At 36.3% G+C, this 19,214-nt stretch overlaps 1 protein-coding gene across 1 annotated transcript in view; it reads right to left on the bottom strand.

The window, feature by feature from the left end:
* Positions 1-19,214, bottom strand: part of LOC121385624 (transient receptor potential cation channel subfamily M member-like 2) — a 109,427-nt gene that overhangs the window by 43,994 nt on the left and 46,219 nt on the right. Inside the window, exons 16-21 of the mRNA XM_041516371.1 lie at positions 18,238-18,338; positions 13,762-13,987; positions 9,805-9,927; positions 4,916-4,980; positions 3,486-3,588; positions 503-886 (exon numbers count right to left, since the gene is read on the bottom strand). Coding sequence (XP_041372305.1) covers positions 503-886; positions 3,486-3,588; positions 4,916-4,980; positions 9,805-9,927; positions 13,762-13,987; positions 18,238-18,338 — 1,002 coding nt within the window. The remainder of the gene's footprint in view (positions 1-502; positions 887-3,485; positions 3,589-4,915; positions 4,981-9,804; positions 9,928-13,761; positions 13,988-18,237; positions 18,339-19,214) is intronic.

The following is a 19,214-nucleotide window of genomic DNA, read 5'->3' as shown; positions in this document are numbered from 1 at the left end:
TAACAATTCTAAGAGTTCTCCTTAGTTCAAGGACTGCAACTCTGTCAAAAATGAGTGAATTACCCTGAAAGTCACACTTGATCTGTAACAGTACATGATAAAGCTATATACAAACTTTCAGCTCAATATCTTAAGGTATTGTGAAAAAAACCCAGTCTGGAAAACAATATGTGCGACAGACAGACTGAAAGACCGAGACACAAGAAGAGTAAAGTTTGTTTTGTTTAACAACACCACTAGAGCACATTGATTATTAATCATCGGCTATTGGATGTCAAAGATATGGTCATTTTTGAGTCATACAGAGGAAACCCGCTACATTTTTCCATTAGTAGCAAGGGATCTTTATATGCACCATCCCACAGACAGGATAGCACATACCACGGCCTTTGATATACCAGTCGTGGTGCACTGGCTGTGACGAGAAATAGCACTGGAATAGAGATGAAATCTATAGTCCCTTCTAGTTGAACTGGTAGGGGACTACTAATAAAACTCTTACCATTCTTCGGATCATGACAAGCTTCGGTCCCAGCTGCTTGTTGACAGAAAATATATGTAAAATACGCAGGAAGAACGACACGAGATTCAAGGCCAGGATCACTCGGGCTGCCTCTAGGAAATTGTCACCCGGGATGAATCGCAGAATCATTCCGACCGTGAAGAGAACGAGAGTGATGACATCGAGAATATTCCAGGAGTCGGTGAAGTACGATGCAATCTTGGACCGCAGCGAGGTCGCGGTCCCCATGAAGACTTGACGGATCTCCTCGACGAATATCGTGAACACCCAGCCAATGAGCACGCCCTCGTAGATGGAGAATGCGCTGCGGAACTGGACCAGCAGAATGTAACTGTACAGCATCAGAAACAGGAGGTACGAGATCTGAAAATACAAGAATTTTTTTTATAATGAATTTAAATATGATGGAGAAAATATTGGATTGTTTTCTCTTTGCATGATTACGTAACCTGACCTCAAGGGAAACAGGAGGTATAGCTAGGAGATCTGAAAGAACAAGGAAAAATGTCAGGAAGAATTTATATATAATGGAGAAAATCTTGGATTGTTTTCTCTCTGTGATTATGTAACCTGACATATGACATACATTTTGTATCACTTCATTTAATACCCATATGGTTAAAAATATCTTGGTACTAGAACGCCAAGTGGGACATAACACTTCGACGTCATACGATGATGCCATCGATTGGTGTACTACAACCTTACAGGAATTTCAACTAAACAAGTTGAGTGATATAAATTAAGACTGATTATGGGTAATAAATAGGATGTTAAACTTAATACCATTTTTTATCATGTTTATGTCTCAGAACCACGTACCAGCTGTTTTGCCATGCTATGTATTAAACTCGTGCAATACACAATTTAATGGTAAAACAACTTGCACGTGGTTCTATTTACTATTAGCATTTATCACCATTAAGGCGATGGATGTAGCCCAGGGGTAAAGTGCTCACCTGATGCGCAATCGGTCTAGGATCGATCCCCTTCGAAGGGCCCATTGGGTTATTTCTATTTTCCAGCCAGTGCACCACAACTGGCATATCAAAGGCTGTGGTATGTACTCTCCTGTCTGTGGGATGGTGCATATAAAAAAATTCCTTGCTGCTAATCGAAAACAGTAGCCCATGAAGTGGAGACAGCAGGTTTTCTCTCTCAATATCTGTGTGGTCCTTAACCATATGTCCGACGCCATATAACCGTAAATAAAATGTGTTGAGTGCGTCGTGAAATAAAACATTTTCCTTCCTTCCTTCCTATCAGCCTTGTGAGGTGTAGATAACCCAATTCCAACCTAAGGGACAAAATGTGTTTCTTGGAAGGGCCCTCACAAATAACATTTTGTCTCTCGGGTTGGAATTGATTCTTTTTCTTTCTCACTTAATTACAATAAAACATTATAAGTTGTAGAAGCATCACAAGGGGTATATGGCTTTTTATGTACCCTCTGTGTGTTCTTTTACCCCGAGCCGAAGTCGCGGGGGTAAAATAGCACACAGAGGGTACATAAAAAGCCATATACCCCGAGAGATGCTTCTACAACGAATTTATCCTGCCGACATGTTAAACCATATAGCCAAATAATCAAAATAACGCCAGACAATAATTGTTAACAATTTATTAACGGAGCCGTACCACGTGGACGCGAACGAAACCACTTGCCAGTGACGAAAAATAGTTCCATCAATAAACAAGTTTTTAACTTCAAATGTTTGTAATACGAAATTGTTTGAAAAAGATATTAATAAAAAAAAAAAAAAAAAGTTTTTAATAATTTTTCAGAAATGTATGTAAAAAAAATAAAAATATTTAAAAACAACAACAAAAAAACAACTGTTGCTATTCGCGCAGTAATACAATAACACCACAACCGTAATTAGGTGGCCGAGTTCAACATTGCAGCTTTTAAAAGTATTGAAATAGTGTATTTTATAGTAAAAATAAAATAAATTATGTTTACTTGATTGATTATCAATGTTATTTATAATCTAATTATTGCTTTAGCATTAACTGGGGTGGCTGGAAACTGTTGAAAATTACAGACGGGGTATAAGAGAATTTAGCTCCGCCCACAGGGGTATAAGGGATTTGTCCAACGGCAAACAACCAATGAGATTAAAGAATTTTACATGAAGGCGAGATAATAAATCTTTTAAGCTAAGGATTGTTTATTCTTTACTAAGTTTATTCATATGCAGGAAAGATATAGTCCATGTTATGCAACATCATAAAAAGTTAACTTAACCACAAATATGAAGTTAAAAAGATTAATTTGTTTTTAAAACAATGATTCAACGTGAAATATCAAATTGGGGAATAAATCATCAGTTATGATGTCACTTGTAGTAACACAGAGAAGTATTTGGAAATTTTCTTGGTTAAGTTGAAAAATTAGTAATAATGTTACTAGCAAAAATCTAAAAAAAAGACATGTTTTTAAAAATTTGATTAGCAACTGTTATGATGTTTGAAAATTCATTATCAACTAGTATTTAATGTTTGGGAATTGCATGTCTAGCAATTCTGAAACTTGCATGTCGAATCAAAATACAATACAGACAAAAAAAATTTCCCTAAAACTCACTTAAAAAGTGATGAATACTCAACAATAAATAAGAAAAACCTAAAATAATAATTAAAATAGTGTAAGAAACAGAAGATATGAGATTTTGAAATACAATTAAAAATTAAAGCTAATAAAATGAAAGAAAAACAAGATTCCATAAATATCGGGATTTGTTTGTTCGTTTGTTTAACAACAACACCAGAGCACATTGATTTATTAATCATCGTTTACTGGATGTCAAACATTCATTAATTTCCATAAGTAACAAGGGATCTTTTATATGCACCGTCCCACTGACAGGATAGCACATACAACAGCATTATAAATATCTGGAGGTATTTCATCCATGATAAATTTGTATAAATGTATCAAATTTTAGTAAAAATGTCTTACAACGTTGAGGTAGAAAATGATAACTGGAGCAGTGTAGAACAATTTCAGCTTCTGCAGGGGAGTTAACTTCTGGGGTCCATGGAACTCTAGTTCTGTTTCTTTTCTGAAAAGAAATTTAATTTTGTTTTCTTTTTACTTTAAAAAAAAAGAAGTTTATTTCCATTTTTTAAAAACAAAATAAAGCTGAAATATCCATGTTATTAAAAATTAAACCAGCAAACAAAACATATCCTGTAAATCCTGGTATCACTTCACAAAGGATAACAGAGTTATCTACCCCTAATAGTTTGTATGTGTAATACAAAACTTCTGTCAAAATAACTAACTATTCTGCCATCCAATGGCAAAATCCAGTAGCTTGCCTTCTTGGTCAAAACTGTAATCATAATAAAAAATTTCAAGATACTAAGTTCTGTCCAGTTTATTTTCCGTTGAAGCACTGCAGACATAATTGTAACCATTCGCTAGTCAGTAGAATCGCCACCATTACCATGACAGAAACTATCTAAAGTAACAGATTCTTCAACAACCATATAATATTTGCTTTAAGCAGGATAAATAGAGGTTATTACCAGAGTGTTTTTCGGTATCGTCAATATCATATATTAGGAATAAAAATTGTATTATGCGAGCCTCTGGCTTATGTTTAATCTAAAAACCTGTAACACATTTGGATAAAGTTACAATTGAGTAAAACATAAGTCTGTGACTTTGAAATGGTGAAATACCCTCTAAAATAGACTAAAATTCGACTCCATAACTGCTACTTAATTCTCAGATGCACGTGCATTTTTAAAAATATGAGAATTGCATTTTGTGATATTAAAAACACCAGGAAGACCAAAAACACTTTGAATGTATGGAAATTGATAATCTAAACCATAAAATCTAAGTAAAGTATGATTTCAGTTATCAAAAATGGCTATAATAGTTTTTAAAATATACCTTAGTGTTTAAAAACTAGGGTATGTCCTTTTAATTATTCTAATTTTTAAATTAGCTATTTGGTGAATTTTTTATCAAATATATTATCTACTTTAAACAGTTTATTTCATTTCAAATTTGGCACACATCTGTATATATATATATATATATATATATTATTTTTTTGTTTAAATCAATTAAAGTACTTGAAAGAAGTGAAGAGTTCAGATGCAATAACAATAACGCCATTTTATCTAAAAACTGACTTCTATTATCATTATTCAGTTCATGGCTTTATGTTCTGATTTTTATCCTAGTTTTTTTAAATTCTGTCATTTAATATTTACTTCACTTATTTCAAATTAAGATCTCCATTTTGGACTTGATATAGAAATCATAACAAAAACTCCTCTTTTGCAGAAAATTACTAAAATGGATTTATCACTTTTTGCCCCTGAACTCTTCACATATTTTAAACAAGTGATAACAAATAATAAAAGACTTACTCATTAACCGTCGTTTCCTGCCGGTTGAGTTCTATATGTCTGGTTGAATGCGCACTTGGGGCCCTCTATAAAATTGAAATTAGAAAGAAAACCTGGTAGTTCATGACCACTTCTGACAACACATGTCAGCCATTTGAAATATTCTCTGAATGGTTACGACCGGCCTCGGTGGCGTCATGGCAGGTCATCGGTCTACAGGCTGGTAGGTGCTGGGTTCGGATCCCAGTCGAGGCATGGGATTTTCAATCCAGATACCGACTCCAAACCCTGAGTAAGTGCTCCGCAAGGCTCAATGGGTAGGTGTAAACCACTTGCACCGACCAGTGATCCATAACTGGTTCAACAAAGGCCATGGTTTGTGTTATCCTGCCTGTGGGAAGCGCAAATAAAAGATCCCTTGCTGCTAATCGGAAGAGTAGCCCATGTAGTGGCGACAAAGGGTTTCCTCTCAAAATCTGTGTGGTCCTTAACCATATGTCTGATGCCATATAACCGTAAATAAAATGTGTTGAGTGCGTCGTTAAATAAAACATTTCTTTCTTTCTGAATGGTTACATCTAAAATGGATTAAGTTATATATCACTTAATGGGAAAGAAGAGGGGAGAAAAAAGCAAATGTATCAATTTCAAAACAATTGTCTTTTTAGCAAATATATAATAAAATATATTATAATCAGCAGACTTTAATTTACATTAGGCAAATCATTGCCTAATGGGGCATTCGTATTATGCAATTAGTCGTACCGACTTGTCGCATGTCATTAAATCATACTGTGAGAATACCTAAATCGGAACGACTTTAATCTTAAAATATATATGTTGTTCCTATTTTTGTAGGGCCGACAAATAGTATGTGACAAGTCGATGCGACTAATCAAATAACGAGAACGCTCATCTAACACTGCTAAAACTGTTTCAGCTTCCATGTCATTTTATAGGTTAATTTATTTTCATAATTACATGTATATCAAATTAAGGTTAAAGAACACATTGTAAATATCTGAGCTACATGTATCTGACCATATCAAAAGTATAGTGTTAGTCATTAGTGTTTGAATTAAAAGTTTGGTACAATACCTGCAGTACATGTGTGTAGTTAGGTAAATACTGTGTTAACTGTGCATACAGCGACTGTAGTTAGATAAATGCCGTGTTAACTGTGCATACAGCGACTGTAGTTAGATAAATGCCGTGTTAACTGTGCATACAGCGACTGTAGTTAGATAAATGCCGTGTTAACTGTGCATACAGCAACTGTAGTTAGATAAATGCCGTGTTAACTGTGTTAACTGTGTTAACCGTGTTAACTGTGCATACATCAACTGTAGTTAGATAAATGCAGTGTTAACTGTGCATACATCAACTGTAGTTAGAAAAATACCGTGTTAATTGTGCATACAGCAACTGTAGCTAGCTAAATGCAGTGTTAACTGTGCATACAGCAACTGTAGCTAGCTAAATGCCATGTTAACTGTGCATACAGCAACTGTAGCTAGCTATATGCCGTGTTAACTGTGCATAAGCTACTGTGCATACAGCAACTGTAGCTAGCTATATGCCGTGTTAACTGTGCATACAGCAACTGTAGCTAGCTAAATGCCGTGTTAACTGTGCATACAGCAACTGTAGCTAGCTACATGCCGTGTTAACTGTGCATACAGCAACTGTAGCTAGCTACATGCCGCGTTAACTGTGCATACAGCAACTGTAGCTAGCTAAATGCTGCGTTAACTGTGCATACAGCAACTGTAGCTAGCTACATGCTGCGTTAACTGTGCATACAGCAACTGTAGTTAGATAAATACTGTGTTAATTGTGTATACAGCAACTGCATGTACTTGTCAATTGAAACATCTAGGGCGTAGGAAGGTGCCAAAATGGGGTAGGCACACACACACACACACACACACACACACACACATATATATATACAAAACATCACTGCTGCTAAAAGGTGGAGGGCCCCAGCTTCCTACGCTACTGAATATTGTAAATCATGTAATTAATGCGAGCAAAAGTTAAACTTTATTTTGTTTAATGACACCACTAGAGCAAATTGTTTAATTTACTCTCAGTTATTGGATGTCAAACATTTCGTAATTCAGAATCAGTCATCAGAGAAAACTTGTTACATTTTTTCTAATGCAGCAAGGGATCTTTTATGTGCACTTCCCAAAGACAGGAAAGAACATATCACAGCCTTTGACCAGTTGTGGTGCACTGGTTGGAATGAGGAAAAAACTCAATCAGTTGAATGGATCCACCAAGGTGGTTCGATCCTGCGACACAAGCACTTCATGCGAGCACTCAACCGACTGAGTTAAATCCTGCCCTTGATGCCAACAGGATACAGTAATGTGAAATTCAAGGTATTCGCACAATGCTTTGCTTAACACACTTACATATATTCAACCAGTAATTCACAAAGAAAACAATACAAAAGAGAACAACAAGAAAACAATACAAAAGAGAACAACAAGAAAACAATACAAAAGAGAACAACAAGAAAACAATACAAAAGAGAACAACAAGAAAACAATACAAGAGAACAACAAGAAAACAATACAAAAGAGAACAACAAGAAAACAATACAAAAGAGAACAACAAGAAAACAATACAAAACAGAACACCAAGAAAACAATACAAAAGAGAACAACAAGAAAACAATACAAAAGAGAACAAGAAGAAAACAAACGTCAACACGTGATGGGTATCTGTTACAATGAAAGTATTATGTTATGTCGTTAAAAAGTCATCAAGTAATGAACTCAAAACAAATGCATTTTAACAAGCAAAACAATCAGTCTATAAACTGATGTTGTTGGTCACACTTACTAGATTTACAATGTTCCCTCCATTCTGTGTTATTTGTGCGGTGCTCTGCATAAGAAGTGGCAGAAATTACTACAAACTACCAAACTGTGAAACATGTTTTACTGGAGGACATTACTACAAACTATGAAACGTGTTTGACTGGAGGAAATTACTACAAAGTAACAAACTATGAAATGTGTTTGACTGGAGGAAATTACTACAAACTATGAAACATGTATGACTGGAGGAAATTACTACAAACTATGAAACATGTATGACTGGAGGAAATTACTACAAACTATATGAAACATGTATGACTGGAGGAAATTACTAGAAACTATGAAACATGTATGACTGGAGGAAATTACTACAAACTATGAAACATGTATGACTGGAGGAAATTACAACAAACTATATGAAACATGTATGACTGGAGGAAATTACTACAAACTGTGAAACATGTATGACTGGAGGAAATTACTACAAAGTAACAAACTATGAAATGTGTTTGACTGGAGGAAATTACTACAAACTAACAAACTGTGAAATGTGTATGACTGGAGGAAATTACTACAAACTATATGAAACATGTATGACTGGAGGAAATTATTAGAAACTATGAAACATGTATGACTGGAGGAAATTACTACAAACTATGAAACATGTATGACTGGAGGAAATTACAACAAACTATATGAAACATGTATGACTGGAGGAAATTACTACAAACTGTGAAACATGTATGACTGGAGGAAATTACTACAAACTGTGGAACGTGTATGACTGGAGGAAATTACTACAAACTGTGGAACGTGTATGACTGGAGGAAATTACTACAAACTGTGAAACATGTATGACTGGAGGAAATTACTACAAACTGAAACATGTATGACTGGAGGAAATTACTACAAACTGTGAAACATGTATGTCTGGAGGAAATTACTACAAACTATATGAAACATGTATGACTGGAGGAAATTACTACAAACTGTGAAACATGTATGACTGGAGGAAATTACTACAAACTGTGGAACGTGTATGACTGGAGGAAATTACTACAAACTGTGAAACATATATGACTGGAGGAAATTACTACAAACTGAAACATGTATGACTGGAGGAAATTACTACAAACTGTGAAACATGTATGTCTGGAGGAAATTACTACAAACTATATGAAACATGTGTGACTGGAGGAAATTACTACAAACTATGAAATGTGTATGATTGGAAGAAATTACTACAAACCATGAAATATGTATGACTGGAGGAAATTACTACAAACTGTGAAACATGTATGACTGGAGGAAATTACTACAAACTGTGGAACGTGTTTCACTGGAAGAAATTACTACAAACTGTAAAACATCTATGACTGGAGGAAATTACTACAAACTGTGGAACGTGTTTGACTGGAAGAAATTACTACAAACTGTAAAACATGTATGACTGGAGGAAATTACTACAAACTGTAAAACATGCATGACTGGAGTAAATTACTACAAACTATGAAATGTGTATGACTGGAGTAAATTACTACAATTAAACTGTGAAACGTGTTTGACTGGAGGAAATTACTACAAACTGTGAAACATGTATGACTGGAGGAAATTACTACAAACTGTGGAATGTGTTTCACTGGAAGAAATGACTACAGACTGTAAAACATGTATGACTGGAGGAAATTACTACAAACTGTGGAACGTGTTTGACTGGAAGAAATTAATACAAACTGTAAAACATGTATGACTGGAGGAAATTACTAAACTGTAAAACATGCATGACTGGAGGAAATTACTACAAACTGTGAAACATGCATGACTGGAGGAAATTACTACAAACTGTGAAACATGCACGACTGGAGGAAATTACTACAAACTACCAAACTGTGAAACATGTTTGACTGGCAAAGCAAATGTGACATTATAGCATTGGAGACCTGGTCATCACCTAGGAGCAGCCAGTCGTATGTCCTGAAATTGTTAACACACATACGTGTGTAAACGAGTGTGTGTTATGATAAATAACGCATGGTGTTCTCACCAAACGGGTGTGTAAGAAATTAAACAAAATACCTTGTTAACAGTGGCCTTGGCATCAGCCACACTTTGAATGAGAGCATCTTGCTTCGCCTTCTCCTCACACCGGAACTTAATAGTGAGGAAAATCATCGGAGGAAACACGATGCTCGACAACAGCTAACAACAAGAAAAAACAAGCATTATGAGAGTACTACAGAAAGAAAGAAAGGTTTTATTTAACAACGCACTCAACACATTTTATTTACAGTTATGTGGCGTCAGACATATGGTTAAGGACCACACAGATTTTGAGAGGAAACCCGCTGTCGCCACTACATGGGCTACTCTTTCCGATTAGCAGCAAGGGATCTTTTATTTGCGCTTCCCACAGGCAGGATAGCACAAACCATGGCCTTTGTTGAACCAGTTATGGATCACAGGTCGGTGTAAGTGGTTTACACCTACCCATTGAGCCTTGCCAGCCTGTAGACCGATGGCCTAACTACGATGCCACCGAGGCCGGTATGAAGGTAAGAATGTGAAATTCCACAAGGCTCTGCCAAGTGGAATTTCTCATTCGACCTGAACAGGATAAATCAGATATCCAACATCATTAACTAATTATTATCTTTACCTTGCAGACCATTAAAAATAATTGGAAAAGCTATTATTTTTGTTACTTCAGCCACATTGTACGATGACCTAGAGGTCAAATGAGCAATTTTGCAATGTAGCTATGCGTATGAGGTCACATGAGTGACGTTAAAAGTCATATCTTGCTAGTAGTAGGATATTACTTTTGTTTATCCGTCATCATATTCTGTGCAATGGAGTACTCACTCAGGGTTTGGAGTTGGTATCTGGATTAAAAATCCCATGCCTCGACTGGGATCCGAACCGAGTACCTACCAGCCTGTAGACCGATGGCCTAACCACAATGCCACTGAGGCCGGTAGTACTACAGAGAAACCTCTCAAAACCGGACCCTAGCTCTGTAAACCGGAATTCTCTCAAAAACAGACGTTTCTCACCGTCCCCTTTTAAATATGAGTACAAAAGAGAACCTCTCTAAACCGGACCCTAGCTCTGTAAACCGGAATTCTCTCAAAAACGGACGATTCTCACCATCCCCTTTTAAATATCAGTACAAAAGAGAACCTCTCTAAACCGGACCCTAGCTCTGTAAACCGGAATTCTCTCAAAACCAGACATTTCTCACCGTCCCCTTTTAAATATCAGTACAAAAGAGAACCTCTCTAAACCGGACCCTCTGTAAACCGGAATTCTCTCAAAACCGACGTTTCTCACCATCCCCTTTTAAATATCAGTACAAAAGAGAACCTCTCTAAACCGGACCTTAGCTCTGTAAACCGGAATTCTCTCAAAACCGGACGTTTCTCACCGTCCCCTTTTAAATATCAGTACAAAAGAAAACCTCTCTAAACCGGACCCTAGCTCTGTAAACCGGAATTCTCTCAAAACCAGACGTTTCTCACCGTCCCCTTTTAAATATCAGTACAAAAGAGAACCTCTCTAAACCGGACCCTCTGTAAACCGGAATTCTCTCAAAACCGACGTTTCTCACCGTCCCCTTTTAAATATCAGTACAAAAGAGAACCTCTCTAAACCGGACCTTAGCTCTGTAAACCGGAATTCTCTCAAAACCGGACGTTTCTCACCGTCCCCTTTTAAATATCAGTACAAAAGAAAACCTCTCTAAACCGGACCCTAGCTCTGTAAACCGGAATTCTCTCAAAACCAGACGTTTCTCACCGTCCCCTTTTAAATATCAGTACAAAAGAGAACCTCTCTAAACCGGACCCTAGCTCTGTAAACCGGAATTCTCTCAAAACCAGACATTTCTCATCGTCCCCTTTTAAATATCAGTACAAACGAGAACCTCTCTAAACCGGATACTCCTTAAAACTGGACTTTTTACTTGGTCCCGAGCGTGTCCGGTTTAGGGGGGTTTCACTGTAGCTGCTAAAGCAATTACATGTCCCCTACCGAACTCAAATGTTTTTTTTGTATCTCCTAAATTCAAGGGCCATAACTCTGTGAAAAGAGAAGTTAAAACTTGATCAGTAACAGTATATAATAAAGGCATATACAACATTTCATATCAATATCTTAAAGGCATGCTGTCACGGATTTAAGGACCTTATTTCTCTAAAAATGGATAATAAATAAAACTTACATGAATTGTTGGAAACCAAATCTAGCTATTGCATCACCTTAACTGAACCATGATGGAGTGAAATCCATGTCAACCCTCTCGGGAATTTTAGTTTTTGAATTATGGACCATTGCCATAATTCAATTATTTTTACAAAATATCACTGATAAATGGAGTATGGTGGTTATGAAGATGGTTGAATAAAGTACATTTAGGGACAAATCAAATAATTTCTGTTCAGGTAATAATTTGTTAGACCATTAGATAGGTCAGTGGTCTGTGACAATATGCCTTTCAGGCATTGCAAAACAAGTCTGGAATTCTTTTTTTAATATATATATCTCCTAAGTTCAAGGGTCATGACTTAATTGAAAATATGTAAATTTCCATGAAAGTCAAACTTGATCTGTAACAATGATACATGATAAAGCTATATACAAAATTTCATCTCAATATATTCAGACATTGCAAAAAAACGTTTATACTAGACCAAATAACTTCCGGCTGGGTCAAAGTTCGAGGTGCACCCAACTTTTGATAGAGAAGTGAACACCACAAGTCCTGTGATTGGTTATAAATGTGAGTGTGTTGGTTGTAAAAAAAAATTGCAATTTTATTTCATCTAGTACCAATGTGTCAAGTAGCCTTGTGCTTGAAACATGTATGGGGTACCTGTAAAAAAAAGTACTCGAATTTTGTGCGAAACTAGGGTAGTCATAGACGCTACCCGTTATCTCAGAAATGAGCAGTTTGACCCCCATTTTTTTCTGATTCACTTTAAGTGTAAGGGGTGGTAGTATTTATATCCATGGCGTTTATGTTGGTTGATATGTTGCAGGTAGGAGTTTTAGCCACATATTTTACTATTGTCGTCTATGGGATTTGAGTTGGTAATATACACCCTTAAGGGCTATAACTGTGTCAAACAATGATAAATTATAATGTGGCCTGATGGACTTAATGAGTATGACCCAAGCAGTCATTGACTCTTCTGTTGTCACTTTCCCCCAGTCGGCTTATCCTGTGATTTTTTAGGTCTTTTAACTTGACATTTTCACTTGAACTGTTTTTATTCACCTGTTTTTAATGCTGAACTCCTGGTTTTATGTTTAGTTTGCTCCTGAGGATGTCAGCATTTAGCTGACGAAACGTTGAGCTTTTTAACTTGAGATTTTTAATTGTGGTTTTTAGACAGAGACTTTATTTTATCAAATTATAATTTTGACAGACATATGGCCCTTGAATACATTCCTAAGGAAACCATAATTTGAAAAAGGGTAAATCGCCATGATAGTCAAACTGGACCTGTGACAGTACATGATAAAGCTATACACAAAAATTCCAGCTCTGTACCTTGAGGCATTACGAACAAAAAAGAACAGAAAACTAAATGTGGGACAGACAGAAGGATGGAGATGAAACCTATAGAACAGTTTTGTGGTTACAACAGAGGTAGTCAGAAGCTTTAGAAGTGTCTCAGTTTACATGCAGGTACTCACGGCCAACAGTGTTTCTGCAGAAAGAAATTCTTGGGTATGGCGCTATGGAATTGAATGCAACCACAGTCAACAGGGGGTATGGGGGGCCTCCCCCAGGAAGAAAATGGGTTACGTTTAGGGTTAGGGTTAAGAAAATCATACAGTAATGATAAAGAGTAATTAATTTTGTCAAAAGGTTAACTTAACAAAAAAATCTACCAAAAAATTGGGTATGGCGCCATACCTGTTTTACCCTCTGGCAGAAACCCTGGCTAAGATGTTGTTGTGTGACATCTGGCCCATCCAGATGTAGTCAGAAGGTTTAGAAGCATCTTAGTTTACACACATTGTACTCACGGCTATGATGTTGTTGTCGTGTGACATCTGCCCCATCCAGATGTTGTTGAGAAGGTTCTGACAGGCGGTCTGCGACACGAAGCGCTTGTTGTCGGCCTGCACCGCTATCAGCACCGACGTCGTGCAGCCCCAGTTGGCCAGCTCGCGGATCAGCAGCTCCTGGGCTCGCCTCTCGTCAGTGTTGTAGCAGAAGTTCAGAATACCGATGGCCAGGCTCTCAAACTCCCTGAAAAAGTCAGTACAGCATGCTCATTGTTTTGGGTAATACTAATTACCTACAAAAACCCCAGTATATGCTCTTTATTTTGGGTAAAGCAAACTACAAAACAGACAGTATGCTTATTAATTATTATGGGTAATGTGAACTACAAAAGAGACAGTATGCTTATTAATTATTATGGGTAATGTGAACTACAAAACAGACAGTATGCTTATTAATTATTATGGGTAATGTGAACTACAAAACAGACAGTATGCTTATTAATTATTATGGGTAATGTGAACTACAAAACAGACAGTATGCTTATTAATTATTATGGGTAAGGTGAACTACAAAAGAGACAGTATGCTTATTAATTATTATGGGTAATGTGAACTACAAAACAGACAGTATGCTTATTAATTATTATGGGTAAGGTGAACTACAAAACAGACAGTATGCTTATTAATTATTATGGGTAAGGTGAACTACAAAACAGACAGTATGCTTATTAATTATTATGGGTAAGGTGAACTACAAAACAGACAGTATGCTTATTAATTATTATGGGTAAGGTGAACTACAAAACAGACAGTATGCTTATTAATTATTATGGGTAAGGTGAACTACAAAACAGACAGTATGCTTATTAATTATTATGGGTAAGGTGAACTACAAAAGAGACAGTATGCTTATTAATTATTATGGGTAATGTGAACTACAAAACAGACAGTATGCTTATTAATTATTATGGGTAAGGTGAACTACAAAAGAGACAGTATGCTTATTAATTATTATGGGTAATGTGAACTACAAAACAGACAGTATGCTTATTAATTATTATGGGTAAGGTGAACTACAAAACAGACAGTATGCTTATTAATTATTATGGGTAAGGTGAACTACAAAACAGACAGTATGCTTATTAATTATTATGGGTAAGGTGAACTACAAAACAGACAGTATGCTTATTAATTATTATGGGTAAGGTGAACTACAAAACAGACAGTATGCTTATTAATTATTATGGGTAAGGTGAACTACAAAACAGACAGTATGCTTATTAATTATTATGGGTAAGGTGAACTACAAAAGAGACAGTATGCTTATTAATTATTATGGGTAAGGTGAACTACAAAACAGACAGTATGCTTATTAATTATTATGGGTAAGGTGAACTACAAAACAGACAGTATGCTTATTAATTATTATGGGTAAGGTGAAGTACAAAACAGACAGTATGCTTATTAATTATTATGGGTAAGGTGAACTGCCTTAAAATGAGACATTATATGCTCATTATTTTGTGTAAAGCAAGAAGGAAATGTTTTTATTTAATGATGCACTCAGCACATTATATTTACAATTATATGGTGTCGGGCATATGGTTAAGGACCACATAGATATTCAGGGAGGAAACCCGCTGTCACCACTTCATGGGCTACTCTTTTCGATTAGCAGCAAGGGATCTTTTATATGCGCCATTCCATAGACAGGATAGCACATACCACGGCCTTCGATGTACTAGTCATGGTGCACTGGCTGGAGCGAGAAACAGCCCAATGGGCCCACTGATGGGGATCGATCCCAAACCAACTGCGCACCATGCGAGCGCTTTACCACTGGGCTACGTCCAGCCAACTCCCTGATAAAGTCAGTACTGTATGTTCATTGTTTTGAATATTAATGCAAATTACCTACAGAACCCCCAGTATATATATGCTCTTTATGTTGGGTCATGCAAATTACCTACAGAACCCCCAGTATATATATGCTCTTTATGTTGGGTCATGCAAATTACCTACAGAACCCCCAGTATATATATATATATGCTCTTTATGTTGGGTCATGCAAATTACCTACAGAACCCCCAGTATATATATGCTCTTTATGTTGGGTCATGCAAATTACCTACAGAACCCCCAGTATATATATGCTCTTTATGTTGGGTCATGCAAATTACCTACAGAACCCCCAGTATATATATGCTCTTTATGTTGGGTCATGCGAACTACAAAACAGACAGTATATGCTTATTAATTATTATGGGTAATGTGAACTGACAAGAAATGAGACAGTATGCTTTTTATTATGGGCAAGGTGTGCACTTGGGATTTTGTTTCAATTTGCCATTAAGGCGAGTCATGTTAGCGCCTTGACTTGCCTGTGCTATTTTTGAGTCGCCCCCATTTAAAAAAAAATGTATTGTACTTGGCATAGATCAGCTTTAATGGGCACATGCAATTTGGAACAAAAGTATATCAATGTTTATAAACAGATAGTTGTTATGCAAATAGTTAGCTTTTTATTTCTATTTCTACCCTTCAAATGAGTACAAAAATTGGCTGGAATGTATCAAAGTTTACCCGCATAATCTGAAACATTTAATGGACTAGATTACAACCACAACTAATTAAAATAAAATAAATATTTTAAAAAACCTGTTCAGTGTGTTATCAAAACATATTGTTTCTATATTTGCTAGACGTGTTTATTTATAAAAATTATAAAAATAATTTAAGGCAATTTACAAAACAGATTACATTTTTGGAACATGGATATATATATATATATATATATGTTTTGTAGTTATATATATATATATAGCAATTTTCATGTCTTAGTTTTCTTGCAAATTAATGGTCATAATGGTAAATTTGTTTGGTTAACAAATAAAAAAAAATTTAAGGTGTGCACATGGGATTTTGTTTTACTTGCCATTCGGGCAAATGTACATGTATGTACTGTTGCACAGTCTTTGCATAATGTTATTACAACAGGCTCCACAGCAATACAGCGAACTGTATGATAAACACTTTAAAAACCTGGTTATTGTTTTTTTATTATTAAATTAAATTAAATTAAATTATTTATGCATTTATGCATTTATTTATTTCAAACGATGTAAACATTCGGACACAATGTGTACGCTACTTAATTGGGCAATTCTAAAAATCAGAATAGCTAGGCCTACTCAGAATTCCAAATGAGTGACGCATTCAGCTCCGACAAGATTCCAACACTTCCCGACCTGCCGTGGGCAGAATCATAGATGACAGATATTAGTGTATTCACGTGCAAACGCAGCACTGTTGAACAAAGTTTATGCAATGCTCTGAAACAACGGTGGACCTACATAGGGCTTTTGTTTCACTTTTAATGTAGCTGCATGCTAGTAAACGAAATCAGCTGAAGTGTTCCGACTACTTTTTATTTCAATAGAGCGCTTGGCCCACAAATTTCCCCAGAAAACACCCATTGGTTTGGCTGCATATTATCCCTCCAATTAATTGAATTGTTGTCAAAAATAACCTTTTGGTTGTTTTACAATAATTACATTTTGCACATTCCTGGGTCAACCAGGCGACCGCAAAATGCACACCCTGCTATGGAAAAAAGAAAAAGAAAGAAATGTTTTATTTAACGACGCACTCAACACATTTTATTTACGGTTATATGGCATCAGACATATGGTTAAGGACCATACAGAGTTTGAGAGGAAACCCGCTGTCGCCACTACATGGGCTACTCTTTCTGATTAGCAGCAAGGGATCTTTTATTTGCGCTTCCCACAGACAGGATAGCACAAACCATGGCCTTTGTTGAACTAGTTTCAGTGGTTGGTGAAAGTGGTTTACACCTACGCATTGAGCCTTGCGGAGCGCTCACTCAGGGTTTGGAGTTGGTATCTGGATTAAAAATCTCATGCCTCGACTGGGATCCAAACCCAGTACCTACCAGCCTGTAGACCGATGGCCTAACCACGACGCCACCAAGGCCGGTACCTGCTATGGGTGATGTGAAATACAGCATGCCCATTATTTTAAAAAGTGAAAACAACCAACAAAACAAGATATCGTGCTCATTAGTTATTTGTATTCTTAATGGGCATCACTGGTAAAAAACCCACACAAAAATCAGAAAGAACTGTTTTATTTAATGACGCACTCTACTCATTTTATTTATGGTTATATGACATCGAACATATGGTTAAGGATCACACAGATACTGAGAGAAAACCCGCTGTTGCTACTTCATGGGCTACTCTTTTCGATTAGCAGCAAGGGATCTTTTATATGCATCATCCCACAGACAGGATAATACATACCACGGTCTTTGTTGCACCAGCTGTGGAGCACAAACTGGAAAGAGGAATAACCCAATGGGCCTTAATACTGACAGGGATCAATCCTAGATCGATGGCACATTAGCCAAGCGTTGTACCACTGAACTACGTCCCAGCCCCTCAAAACCATCCGAGGCAAACTGTTACTCACACTGCGTCTTTTGTGAAACTGTTGATTTGTTCGGCGTCATCCGTGTGGCGTTTCAGCGCGTTCAGCAAAGCATTGGCTACCAGTGCTCCGGCGATCTGCTCCTGGAACACACAATCACAAACAGTGATGTAGATCATACTAACACCATAATGTACTGTCCTCGAACAGTTTAAACTTACATTACCTTCTTTCTAAACATTTTGACACAGCTAGGAGTTTTTGTGTGTGTGTGGAGGAAAGGTGGGCCGGTGGAAATAAATTCTTGGCATAAACGAGCATGGAAGGCACAAGACACTAGGGGGGTCCAGGGTATGCCCCCAGGAAATTTTGAAATCTAGAGGCTTTGAAATACCATTTTGCAAGTTACATACTTAAAATGTCAATATCAATAAACAGTACAAAAAAAAACCTTTGGGTGTGTGTGTGGCAACTTCCCCCTATGCTCCCTCCCCCCCCCCCCCCCCCCACTGGCTACAGCGTTGAGAATGCACAACTTTAAAAAATATATGGTTGAATTTACACTGGTTTCTTTTACAGTTTTTGCTTTAAAGTGTTCCATAAAAAACCCACAAGGACCTTTTACAATAAACTGAATTAAGCCTTACATTGTCTGCTTGAATAATTATTATTTGAAAAAAACATATAGATTACATTGAATTTCTTAAATACTTTGAAATTGAACTTACCTTTAGTTTGTTTTTATAGTTTTGTTAACATTTTAAAATATTCTGTTAAACGTTTTAAAACCTGACATATCGTCTTCTTGAAAAATTAATTACTTTGAAATTGAACTTACCGGTACCTTAAGTTTGTTTCTGTAGGTTTGTAAACATTTTAAAACATTCCGTTAAACTTTTTAAAGCCTTACACCATCTTTTTGAAAAATTATTATTTGAAAAAAAAAAATTGCATTCTTAAATACTTTGAAATTGAACTTACCTTAAGTTCTGTATATATATATATAGAACTTCAAAAAC

This window comes from Gigantopelta aegis, chromosome 11 (assembly GCF_016097555.1).
Source record: "Gigantopelta aegis isolate Gae_Host chromosome 11, Gae_host_genome, whole genome shotgun sequence".
In the NCBI taxonomy this organism is placed as follows: Eukaryota; Metazoa; Mollusca; class Gastropoda; order Neomphalida; family Peltospiridae; genus Gigantopelta; species Gigantopelta aegis.
The sequence above is the reverse complement of the archived record's forward strand: the minus strand, read 5'-3'. Positions and strand labels throughout refer to the sequence as shown.